Source organism: Pagrus pagrus (assembly GCF_965226575.1).
Source record: "Pagrus pagrus genome assembly, chromosome: 15".
Taxonomy (NCBI): Eukaryota; Metazoa; Chordata; class Actinopteri; order Spariformes; family Sparidae; genus Pagrus; species Pagrus pagrus.
Genome location: NC_140199.1, coordinates 469,530 through 481,746, shown reverse-complemented (window position 1 = coordinate 481,746; position 12,217 = coordinate 469,530). Strand labels below are relative to the sequence as shown.

The 12,217-nt window shown below is 45.0% G+C and overlaps 1 protein-coding gene across 1 annotated transcript in view; it reads left to right on the top strand.

Annotated features, from left to right (window-relative positions):
- acss1 (acyl-CoA synthetase short chain family member 1) overlaps positions 1 to 12,194 on the top strand; it is a 19,774-nt gene extending 7,580 nt beyond the window's left edge. The window contains exons 6-14 of the mRNA XM_084376313.1: positions 947 to 1,094; positions 3,041 to 3,178; positions 3,907 to 3,999; positions 6,518 to 6,630; positions 8,593 to 8,719; positions 8,790 to 8,917; positions 9,259 to 9,322; positions 10,371 to 10,492; positions 10,880 to 12,194. Of these exons, the coding sequence (XP_084232439.1) occupies positions 947 to 1,094; positions 3,041 to 3,178; positions 3,907 to 3,999; positions 6,518 to 6,630; positions 8,593 to 8,719; positions 8,790 to 8,917; positions 9,259 to 9,322; positions 10,371 to 10,492; positions 10,880 to 11,080 (1,134 nt within the window). The 3' untranslated portion in view covers positions 11,081 to 12,194. The remainder of the gene's footprint in view (positions 1 to 946; positions 1,095 to 3,040; positions 3,179 to 3,906; positions 4,000 to 6,517; positions 6,631 to 8,592; positions 8,720 to 8,789; positions 8,918 to 9,258; positions 9,323 to 10,370; positions 10,493 to 10,879) is intronic.
- Positions 12,195 to 12,217: the final 23 nt, after the last annotated feature.

Below are 12,217 nucleotides of genomic sequence, written 5' to 3'. Positions count from 1 at the left end.
ATGTTAATAGTTTAGACTATTTCAATAATAAAATAAAAGAATGAGGTCTAACAGCCACCAGACAGGGCATGTTGTGTAATTAAGTATTTAAGAACCGGAGCATGTATCCTGCCCTGAAATAGCAGTAACAAACAAGAGCATGGGAACAGCATAAATAATGAATCACATTCAACATTTCAAAATATGGCTCATTTCAGTCCCACAGAGACTTTACAAGGAACTTATGCTTAGAGCCCATTAATATTTCGGTTAGGACCAAACAGCAAAGTCTTAATAGACTCTCTCTCTCCAGGTGTTTCTGGAGGTTACTTGTTCTGTTTTTAGCCGTAGACCGTTCCCTCGGCCTCCACACAGTGCACCTCACTGAGGCTCTGATCCTGTTCTGACAAATTCAAAATAGTGCGAGTAAACACTTAGAAAACGCTGAATGATCAGTTGTTGTTGTTGCCATCTCCAAACCAAACCGTCTTCTTCTTCTTCTGTTGATTTAAAACCGTCTTCTTCTTCTTCTGTTGATTTAAAACCGTCTTCTTCTTCTTCTGTTGATTTAAAACCGTCTTCTTCTACTCTTTATTTACGGCTGTTGCTCCTGGGTTGTTTTTTCGAAACCTCCGCCTGTGCGACAGCTCGGATTGTAACGTGTTACCGGACTCAGTAACTGTAATAATATTACCAAAATATAGTTAGTAACGCGTTATATTACTCCGTTACTGCCTAAACGTAATATATTACAAAAGTAACGCGTTACTCCCAACACTGGTAATCAGATGAGTAATCAGATAAGTCCTGCATTCAAACTTTTTGTCAAGTAAAAGTATGTTAGCATTAGAAAGTAATTGTACTTAAAGTATTAATGTAACTGTACTTAATGTAGTAAGTGTACTTAGTTACTTTGCTCCACATGTTGAGGTGACTCCACTCTCCTGTCGTCGTGTCTCTTCTTCAGTACGTGTTCGACTGTCGTGGCGGTGACGTGTTCGGCTGCGTGGCAGACGTCGGCTGGATCACGGGTCACAGCTACGTGGTGTACGGCCCGCTGAGCAACGGAGCCACCACGGTCCTGTTCGAGAGCACACCTGTTTACCCGGACCCAGGTAGGATCAGAACCACAGGCTGCTAGTGTCAGACAGCATGCAAACACAGACGTGACACGGACGTCACAGAGCCACTCTCTCATAAACTCCTCTTCTCCCTCCTCCCTCCTTTTCTTCCTCCTCTTCCTCCTCCTCCTCCTCCTCCTCCTCCTCTCCTCCTCTCCTCCTCCTCCTGCTCCTCCTCCTCTCCTGCTCCTCCTGCTCCTCCTCCTCCTCCCTCCTGCTCCTCCTCCTCCTCCTCCTCCTCTCCTCCTCCTCCTCCTCTCCTCCTCCTCCTCCTGCCTCCTCCTCCTCCTCCTCCTCCTCCTCCTCCTCCTCCCTTCCTCCTCCTCCTCCTCCTCCTCCTCCTCCTCCTCCTCCTCCCTCCTCCTCCTCCTCCTCCTCTCCTCTCCTCCTCCCCTCCTCCTCCTCCTCCTCCTGCTCCTCCTGCTCCTCCTCCTGCTCCCCTCCTCCTCCTCCTGCTCCTCCTCCCAGCCTGCTGAAGGAGCAGCAGGAGTGTCTCCAGTGTTTCTGGCCTCTCTCCAGCGGCTGGTTACTCATTAATGTTGTTCATGTTGGTTTATTACCTTCAGTGGGCGGAGCCACAGGTTTATCTCACCTGTTCAGCTCTGACCTAAAAACAAGTCACCACAAGGTCATGACCCTTCGTCCCTGTGTTCCCCCCGTGACCTTTGACCTGCTTGTTGTTGGTTGGTTGTCACATGAACTCATGGAGGGCTGAGTGCAGGAGGGCGCTGTCAGACAAGTGCATGTGTGTTTCATTTGGCTGCCTGTTGCTATAACGACCAGTGATGATGTCAGAGAGGTGATGAGGCTCAAACACGACGTGAAGAGACTGAAACTCGTCTGAGTCACATCAGATACACTTCATCAGCAGTGATGGTGGTTTAACGGTGAAAACAAACTCCCATGATCCCACGTTGCTTCACGATGTCATCAAACTACATCTTTTGTTCTGTTTGTACCTCCTCGCCTCCTCTCCTCGCCTCCTCCTCACGTCTTAGTCCCTCCCACATGAGTTGCAAGGAGACAAGAGGAGAGAGAAGTGGAGGCAACTCGAGGCTTCAGAGCTTCTTAAACTTTGACACTGTGAGTGTCAAAGTTTCAAATCACCAGTGCAGCAGATCCCTCTTGTGTTTGTGTGTCGCGCGGTCGCTCGCAGCAGGAAGTAAACACCGGTGTGTATCTATCGCGAGTCTCGTTCATCTCGTCTGCCGCGGCTTCTGTAGTGCGAGCGGCTGTGAGGGAGACTCGCTGCCTCCAGGCAGATGCAGCATAGCGACTGTTCAGGCTGTAAAAATGTACTAAATGACGTTTGGAGTAAACTCTGGATGTCGCCACTTCAGGACACTTGGATTGCAGCGGACGAGCAGTATGGAGGAATATTACAAAGTTGTTGTGTAGTTTTATGGACTTTTCCTCTCGGGCACCATCTACGCCCGTTATATGGATTATTGCTGCCGGAGGGAAGCACCGCGGGTCTGCAGCTGCACTTTGAGGAATAAGAAACTACACCGGACTTCTCATCAGCAGGAGGGGGAGTCCATAATGACTGAATTTTGTTTTAGAGTGAACTATTCCTTTAAGTCCCGCCTCCTGAACACCCAGTCCTTTCTGATTGGTCAGCTCACACACGCCTGAGCCAGCTCCACTAACAACAGCAGAGCAGCTGTGCTAAATCACATGCCAAACCAGCCACTGGACATAAATAATGGACATGTGTGACATGGTGATGTCACAAAGTCACAGCTGTGACTACTGATGAGGCGTTCAGGAGCAGTGTTTTCTGTGGGAGAGGGGAGCTTCTGTTGGTGCTTTTTAACTTTCAGTATCTTTTACATGCATAAAAATGTGCGTGTGCATGTGTGTGTGTGTGTGTGTGTGTGCGTGCGTGTGTGTGTGCGTGTGTGTGTGTGTGTGTGTGTGTGTGTGTGTGTGGTCTTCAGGCAGGTACTGGGAGACGGTGGAGCGTCTGAGGATCAATCAGTTTTACGGCGCTCCGACGGCTCTGCGCCTGCTGCTGAAGTACGACGAGAGCTGGGTGAAGAAGTTCGACCGCTCGTCTCTGCGGACGCTCGGCTCAGGTCATGATCGTCTTTCACGTTGTTTGAAACGTCCTGATGACAGCGTGACGCCTCACGTCCACTCAGAGCTTCTCTCTGACTGTCAGATAAGATCTGATCCAGCTCGCTTCATCAGTCTGACGTCAGCTATCAGACACTAACTGGACTTCAGCCTTTGTATCTAACAACGATCAATATTCAGACTATTGATTACCCACAGTTAAGATATTAACTGACTGTATGAAGCTACTCAGATCTCAGACAGCACAATGTAAAAATACTACATGACAAGTAAAAGTACTGCATTTATAATTTTATTTAGAAAAAGGAATCATCAGTTCATAAAGTATAAAAGTACCGACTGATGCATCGACGTCAGAGCAGCCGTGACGGTTGGAGCTGCTCCAGGTGGATCCAGGTGGATCTAGTTTAATTCAGAGGGTCCCAACCGAGGGGTCGGGGCCCTCAGAGGGGTCACCAGATAAATGTGAGGGGTCGTCAGATGATTAATGAGAGAAGAGAAGAAAAAACTAAGTTCTGATACAAAACAGCTGAGTTCAGTTTCAAAGATATCAATAAAACGAAAACTAGACTTTACCTGACAGGTAACTGTAACCGTCAGATGAGTAAAAAGTACAATAGAAATACTTGAGTAAAGTACAAGTACCACAGACTGATTACTGATTAGTGTGTGTGTGTGTGTGTGTGTGTGTGTGTGTGTGTGTGTGTGTGTGTGTGTGCGCGCGCAGTGGGGGAGCCCATCAACCACGAGGCCTGGCACTGGTTCCACAGTGTGGTCGGAGAAGGACGGTGTCCTTTAGTGGACACCTGGTGGCAGACAGGTGAGACACACACCTAGATATCCATCTACACACACACTCCGTCTGATGTCCAGCAGGGGGCGACGCCACTGGTTTCAAACAGAAGTCTTCTTGTGTGTAAGCTTATGAGAAAAAGAGCCTCCTTCTCAGCTGATTTCTGAGCTCAGTGAACAGATTCTGACGAGGTTCTGGTGTCAGTCTCTAGTTTCACGTCTTCTTCATCACAGCTTGATGTTCACTTAGTAATTAATGAAGCAGCGGAGGATTCAGGGCGGAGCTACCTCGTGATTGTCAGTCTCTACCACGGCGTATCCTCGGGTTCCCAGTCAGATCCAGTCAGGAGATCGTCTCCACCCTCTCATCCAAATATCTGTCACCTTATACAAGTTCTGGAAACAGCCGGACATTCAGAGTCCGCTCAGATGTTGTGATGACTGACCTGCAGACGGTTTCTGTGGCAGGTTGTCAGGTTGTTGTCATGTGATGGTTAATTGTTCTCATAAACATCTCACAGGATATAAAACTCCATCATCTGCTTCAAGAGTCATTTCAGGAAGTTTTATGAGCTCGATCACAGAAGATCTGAAGAGGTCCGATGAGCTGATGACCTTCTGGATCCAGTTAGCAGCTTTTACACAACAGAATAAAAACTACATAACAGGAACTGTGGTAGTCGTACAACCATAAATCTATTCAACCTGCAGCTCAAAGCTACAAGCAACGACATGTTACAGCGCCACCTGTTGACACACCTGCACCATGCATCTGTATGTGGAGCTCATATAGATGTGGGCCCACCGGGTCTGGTGCCGTTTGGAGAATTTAACGGTGAGATGTGGTGATTTTACAACCCAGGCACAGTTCACTCGCTGCTCTCTGTGCTTCTGTCTGAGCCGACAAACTGTCATAAAGTTGAGTTTATAAGTCAGAGTTCGTCAGCTGTGAGCTCACGTGTCAGCACAGTCATATACGAGCCACTCAAATAAAAGATTCAACAGTAAAGTCGAAGAATCGAGGGTCGAAGGACAGAGGGTGTCGTCTCTGTACAGATTGTAAAGCCCTCTGAGGCAAACTGTGATTTGTGAATTTGGGCTATACAAATAAAATTTGATTTGATTTGATTTGATAAAGTCATGTGACTGGAGAACAACATGGTGTCATGTTATCATTGTGAGGCTGTACTCAGACACAGTGGTGCTCTGATGCTAAACGCTAACATTTGCATGCTAATACGCTCACAAATACAATGCTAACATACTGATAATTAGCAGGTGTGTCACGACGAGAGCGTCCACCATCTGGGACAGCTAGGTACGGCAACACCACTTGGACAAAACCAGAAACAAACCTTGTGTAAAACCAGTGATTTGTTAAGTTAGTTTCTGCTAATGATTATTTCACTGGTTTCCTGTCGTGACATATTTGTCAGTTCAGTTCAAATCAAAGGGGTTTGATTCACATGAAGGTAGTGAAAGCTAAATTTGGCAAAGCAAATTATGTTTGCATCATTTGAGGAACTGAAGGACAGAAGACATGAGACAGACACACCTGTGAACACACGATCAGGCCTCGTGTTTCCTCGTCTCTCTGCTTGTTTGTGTCTCTGAGCGTTGATCCGACTGTGAGTCCGTCTGATTCTCTTTGCTGAAGCTTTCACCCTAATTTAGTGACGATTAGCAGCAGAACATCTGCAGAGAACGAATCAAGATCAAATCCTCAACACACTTACACCCCCACACACACGCACACACACACACACACACACACACACTTACACCCACACACACACACACGCACACACACACACTTACACCCCCACACACACGCACACACACACACACACTTACACCCACACACACGCACACACACACACTTACACACACACACCCACACACACACACACACACACACACACACCCCAGGACAAGACAGTCGAGGATCACTGACTGCAGTGTGAGTGTTTGTGTGTGTGTGTGACCTAATTCCTCGACAATCACTCAGTGTGTGTGTGTGTGTGTGTGTGTGTGTGGTTTTTAAATCAGACTTTAAACTCTCTGCCAGCTGCTTCTTTCTCTTAAAAGGAGAAAAATCCCCAATAAATTAAGAAATTAAAGGAAATTAAAGCTGCAGGGAGACGTGACATCAGAGGCCCTCTAGTGGCAGCCGGAGGTGACGGTTCTGTACTGTCAGGTTAAGAAGTGGATTTAATCATATATTTGATTATATATGTGTAAATATTGTCTGAGCAGGTCTCAGGTCAGCGTCAGCGTTGATATTTAATACACATTAAAATGGACTTGTTCATATTGTGGCTGCCTCTAGGGGGCGCTGCCAGCGGATCAACAGTAAATCTTCCATGAGGTGAACTCGTCTTTGTACCTGCAGGTCGCTCAGTCTGCAGGTGTGGTTCAATATTAGTCCTCAGATATGTATTGAACAAACCCAGCTGCACCTGAACGCAGCATCAATCACTGAAACTCTCTGTCCTCTTTTCTTTGATATGTAATAATAATTTGTTTCCTCCGTCGTCGCTCTGCAGAGACCGGTGGCATCTGTATCGCCCCTCGTCCCGCAGAGGACGGAGCTCCGATCATCCCGGCGATGGCGATGAGGCCGTTCTTCGGCATCCAGCCGGTTCTGATGGGAGACAAGGTGACCTGAAAACACTGACACCAGCTTTGATCTCATCGCCAGGAAACCTCATGTGAACCTTATAAAGTTCTGACTGGGAGCAAATAAAATCCTCTATTTGAGTTAATAAATGACAGACAGTCAGTTTATGATCATCTCGTGATTCTGGTCCAGTCTGTGAGGTTTAAACAAACAGGTCCAACATGTTAATGAGCTTCAGAGCTGCTGCTCGCTGGATTTTATTATGATCGGACAAAGTCACGCTAACTGTTTCCCCCTGTTTCCAGTCGTTATGCTAAGCTAAGCTAAGCTATCCAAGTGTATCTCACTTTGAAGGCAGGACTTTGTAATCTGATTACTTCTTCCAGCATTGATAAAGTAGCTTGACGGAGGCTCGAGGTCGGTGGTGGACTGAAGACACATTTATGGTCACACACTCTAAACTCTGATCGATCGGAGACTTTGAGGATCCATCAGAACGATCTGTTCCCGCTGAGCTCTCCTCCAATCAGCTTCAGACGCCCCTCGACCTCTGCGTCTCGTTAACCCCACTTGACCTTGAGAAGTGAGGTCAGCAGCGTTGGAGCGCCTCCTCTGTCTCCTCCTCGCTGTAATCTTTCCATTAAAACGAGATGCCGGCAGCATCTGTTTGCTTTGATTAACAGACTTTCAGGCTCAGTTGGATGATCGCTGCTCCCCAAATTAATTATCCGCTAGTTTCCCCATTTCCCTCCTTCTGTTACAGAAGTGTAATCTGCAGGCGCTCGAGGGTTTTTCATCATCACTGGTTACTGAGTGTAGATTAGATTAGATTAGGTCTCCTTCAGTTTCACATTTCATCCTGGGAGGAGGTCGGGGTCACGTCACTTTCACTCCAATCCTCTCAGAGTGAACACTGACTGCAGCGCGGCGCTGATGAAGAAGCTTCGTGTGTTTCATAGACAGTTTGTGTCAGATTTAATTTGAACAATTTAGCTGTGGCCTCGTTCTTAGAGTGGAAAACTGCTGTTTACACAGAAACACTGAGTTTGTTCCTGAAGAGATCTGATCAGGAACATTAGAGAGACAGTAGATCAGGCTCTGTTGTGTTCATCAACCAACGCAGCTCAACCGGAACCGGCCCGTATCAGGAGACGTTTAGTGTTCTGTCCAGTTTACTGGAGTTCAAGTTACAATAACACAATGTTAAAATGTTAAAAGTAGAAGAATTTAACACTTGATTTTATGTAAAAGCTCAAACTGCTAACTCTCATGACCTCTGACCTCTGACCTCAGGGACCTGGTCTCACAAAACTGAATGTTAGTTTAATTTACCTTTTTTCCGTTAAAATGGTTTTGATATTGAGTTTAAGAAATGTTAGATGCTAACAGACTGAAGCTAACACTCAGTGGATGTTCCTGTACTCACGTAACCCCACAAAATACTAGAATTAGCTTCTGACATGCTAACACTTAGCAGGCAACACTTGGTTACTGCTGTCTGTAATTAGTCAGGCATGCTAACGTTAGCAGCAGGTAGCTCTGAAGACAGCAGAGTGGATTCTTCAGGCTAATTTGACTTTTTCTTAAACTGAATATTGTCGCTGTTTTAGGGAGAAAAATGTAAAAACATTGTGATCCTCCAGATTCAGTTTCCTCCATCACAGTCAGCTCAGAGGGACTCACACCACGTGGTTCACCTTAATGAAGATCAGAATGTTCTCAGGTCGTGTTTGTTGGGTCAATTTAGAGATTTTCCAAACTTTTAAAAGCTGCTAACAACATCTGAGCCAGTTTCCACCTCTGGGTTAGTGTATTTTCATGCTGTTCTGGATTATATGAGTGTATTTTCATGCTGTCCTGGATTATATGAGTGTATTTTCATGCTGTCCTGGATTATATGAGTGTATTTTCATGCTGTCCTGGATTATATGAGTGTATTTTCATGCTGTCCTGGATTATATGAGTGTATTTTCTCCGTCACATCCTCTCATGATATCTCAGGGTGAACCTCTGTCTGGTAACTCTGTGAGTGGAGCTCTGTGTATCAGCCAGCCGTGGCCCGGGATGGCTCGGAGCATCTATGGAGACCACCAGAGATTCATCGACGCGTATTTCAAACCGTATCCTGGTCAGTAAATATAACACTGCAGTTATTCAGCATCCGAGCCTGTCAGCTGAAGGTGTTCTCACTCCGTCAGGTTGTTACTTCACTGGTGACGGAGCGTCCCGGTCAGAGGACGGTTACTACCAGATCACCGGCCGGATGGATGATGTCATCAACGTCAGCGGGCATCGTCTCGGTACGGCGGAGATCGAGGACGCTCTGGTGAGAGAAACACACACATGACATATGAGACACAAATATAAACTGCTGCTCTGTTATGAACTGCTGCTCTGTTATGAACTGTTGCTCTGTTATAAACTGTTGCTCTGTTATAAACTGCTGCTCTGTTATAAACTGTTGCTCTGTTATGAACTGCTGCTCTGTTATAAACTGCTGCTCTGTTATAAACTGTTGCTCTGTTATAAACTGCTGCTCTGTTATAAACTGTTGCTCTGTTATAAACTGCTGCTCTATTATAAACTGTTGCTCTGTTATAAACTGCTGCTCTGTTATGAACTGCTGCTCAGCTGAAAACATCTCCTGTTGTCTGTTCTGTGTTGCAGGACGAACATCCAGCTGTTCCAGAAACAGCTGTGATTGGTTTCCCACATGACATCAAAGGAGAAGGTGAGTTTCAACACCTGAGCTGAACTCCCATCATCCTCTGCTGCTGCTGCCCTCCGTGTTGTTTATATGGAAACATGTGAACCATCATCGGACACACCTGTATGTGAGTCAGGTGCCACTTTCAAAATAAAGGTAGAGAGGTGAAGACAGTGAAGGTCTCCAGGCTGCTGGATTAATTTAGGAAACTCATGAATTTATAATTTATTTAGACTGAAATTGTTTTAATTATTTACTTTTATATTTCTTACATATGTTCATCGTCCTTCTTGCGTCACAGCTCTGAGGTCTGTTGGTTTGTTCAGTGAGAGTGAAGCTGCAGAACAGGAGGTTTGACTTTTGACACTCTGCTGCCTCCTGCTGGTCCATCAGGAGACCTGCAGTGTGATGGATCTTATTCAGAGCTTGATGTATTAAAACTGAAGTCAAAACAAATGAACATGAGGTGTGAACATCAGGAGCAGGAGGTGAGGCAGGTGAGGCAGGTGAGGCAGGTGAGGCAGGCTGGATGTCAGCTGAAGTCTGTCAGACAATGAATGAAGCATAACAGTGATTCATCTCAGATTCATTCAGGAATCAGAGTTTAACACATTTAGACAATTTTACATTTATTCAGTTCATTGTGAAGCTCTCAGTGACGAGGAGTAGATCTCTGCCATGATACATATATACATATATGTGTGTGTGTGTGTGTGTGTATAAATATATATAAATATATACATATATATATATATATATGTATAATAAAATGTCTTTAGATATCTTTGGGCAGATTAAATATGGTGCTTATTTCTGCCAGTTAAAGAAAAAAACAATGTAAAAGATAATCCCATTATAATTCTTATATTAATTCTAGATACATTTTTAAAACTGGTCATGAGAATATTTTCATACGTTTTCATCTTTTTTTCTACATATTCAACCAGAATAATGAAGGTTTTTGACAGAATGAGAAAATGATGTGAAGTTCTTGACCTTCATCAGTATAACATCTTATTTCTGTGTGTGTGTGTGTGTGTGTGTGTGTGTGTGTGTGTGTGTGTGTTCTCAGTGCCGTTTGCCTTCGTGGTTCTGAAGGAGGAGTTTGGTGACGACCACGCCGCCGTCCTGAAGCAGCTCAGAGAACTCGTCACCACCAAGATCGCCAAATACGCCGTCCCGGAGCACTTCCTGGTGAGGCCCCGCGCAACTTTGGATTCCATGGCAACATAATGACACGTAACCTACCTGTGTGTGTCAGCAGTGATGTCACAGTGTACTGACAAAGCCTGGTGTACGCTGTGACATCACTGAGCTGTCAGCTGTGACTCAGTTCTGTGTATGAAATAATATTTCATCATTTTAATCTTCTCTGATATAGACCAACATAATCTCCAGTTTCATCTTGATAATATTTTACAGGCCTTAATTTGGTCTAAATCTCAGTGGACTCTGGTGTGATTACAGTTTTTCTCATCATCATCACTAATATCATACGTCTGTCTGATCTGACTGACGACGTGTTTTTACCTCACCTGTCAGCCAATCAGTAGCGAGTATTCCCTGTTGTTTGTCTGTCAGGTGGTGAAGCGGCTGCCGAAGACTCGCTCCGGGAAGATCATGAGAAGGATCCTGAGGAAGGTTGCCGCGGAGAAGACCGGCGACCTTGGCGACGTGTCTACTCTGGATGACTCATCTGTTGTCAAGGAGATCATCGAGGCTCACGAGCAGTACAGGAAGCAGCGAGCAGAGGAGGAGAAGGAGAAGAAGAAGAAGCAGTAGGAGGGAGAGCTTCTGTTGTTCACAGGTGTCACCGCCATTTTAAAACACAGGGAGGAAGTGGATGACAGATGACAGGGACAGTTCAGACAGTTACCCACAATCCTCTGCTCTGTGTGTCCCTCAAAACACTTCATGTAAAAACTGCTTCAAATATTTTAACTTGTTCCTTTAACACGTGTAGAGAACATGAAGACCGAAGAGAAACCAATATATACCGAAAGTCCCCAGACTCCCTTAACAAAAGTGTCAGTTTAGTGAGTTGTTGAGTTGGAGACACTTTATAAACTGTGTGAAACTCTGTCTCTGACTGATTCTGACTGATTTGTTCCTTCTTGTAAATTCAGCAAATGTTCTACATGAACTTCTTTCTGTCTTTGAGTAGAAACATGGCGTCTGTTTGTCTCAGTGATGGACGGGTTTGTTTCATACAGAGCAGGAAGTGACGTGTTATTGCAGATGCGACGCTCTGAAGAGGAAACCTAGAGTCAGGCTAGCTGTTTCCCCCTGTTTCCAGTCTTTATGCTAAGCTAAGCTAACCAGCTGCAGGCTGTAGCATAAACACAGAGTGGAATCTGTCTGAACACGTGACTGTCGGAGGGGAAGAGAAGAAGAATAATTCAGAGATTATTTTTTGGCAGAATTTTGCTTTTTATCTTTCACGTTTAGCTCTTTGATGAATTCAGGCCTTTTTCATACGACTGAACTGAACTGTGAACTTCTGACAGCTTTATAACTCATCAGTGCCTCATGAAGGAAAATCTGGTTTAGTTTTACTCACTAAACTCTCGTTTCTGAACTTGTGATCAATCTTCCTGATAAAATTAGAGTTTTGACATTTAATTTGAGGATTCTGATTTTTTACGGGCGGCTGGAGCTCAGTGGGTAGAGCAGGGGACCCGCGACCAGAAGGTCGAATGAAAATTAAATCTGGATCTGAACTCTGACTTTTTATTCTTATTTTTAACAGATGAATATTTTGTGAACATGAACAGATTTTACAGATTCATAGTTTGGAGCTTAAATCATTTATTGTTACAACATAACATATTGTTAATCTGATCAGACACTGTTTATCATGAATGTTCAGAAATAAACTTTCACTAATAAACATGAACTCTGCCGTCTGTCCGTCTGAAT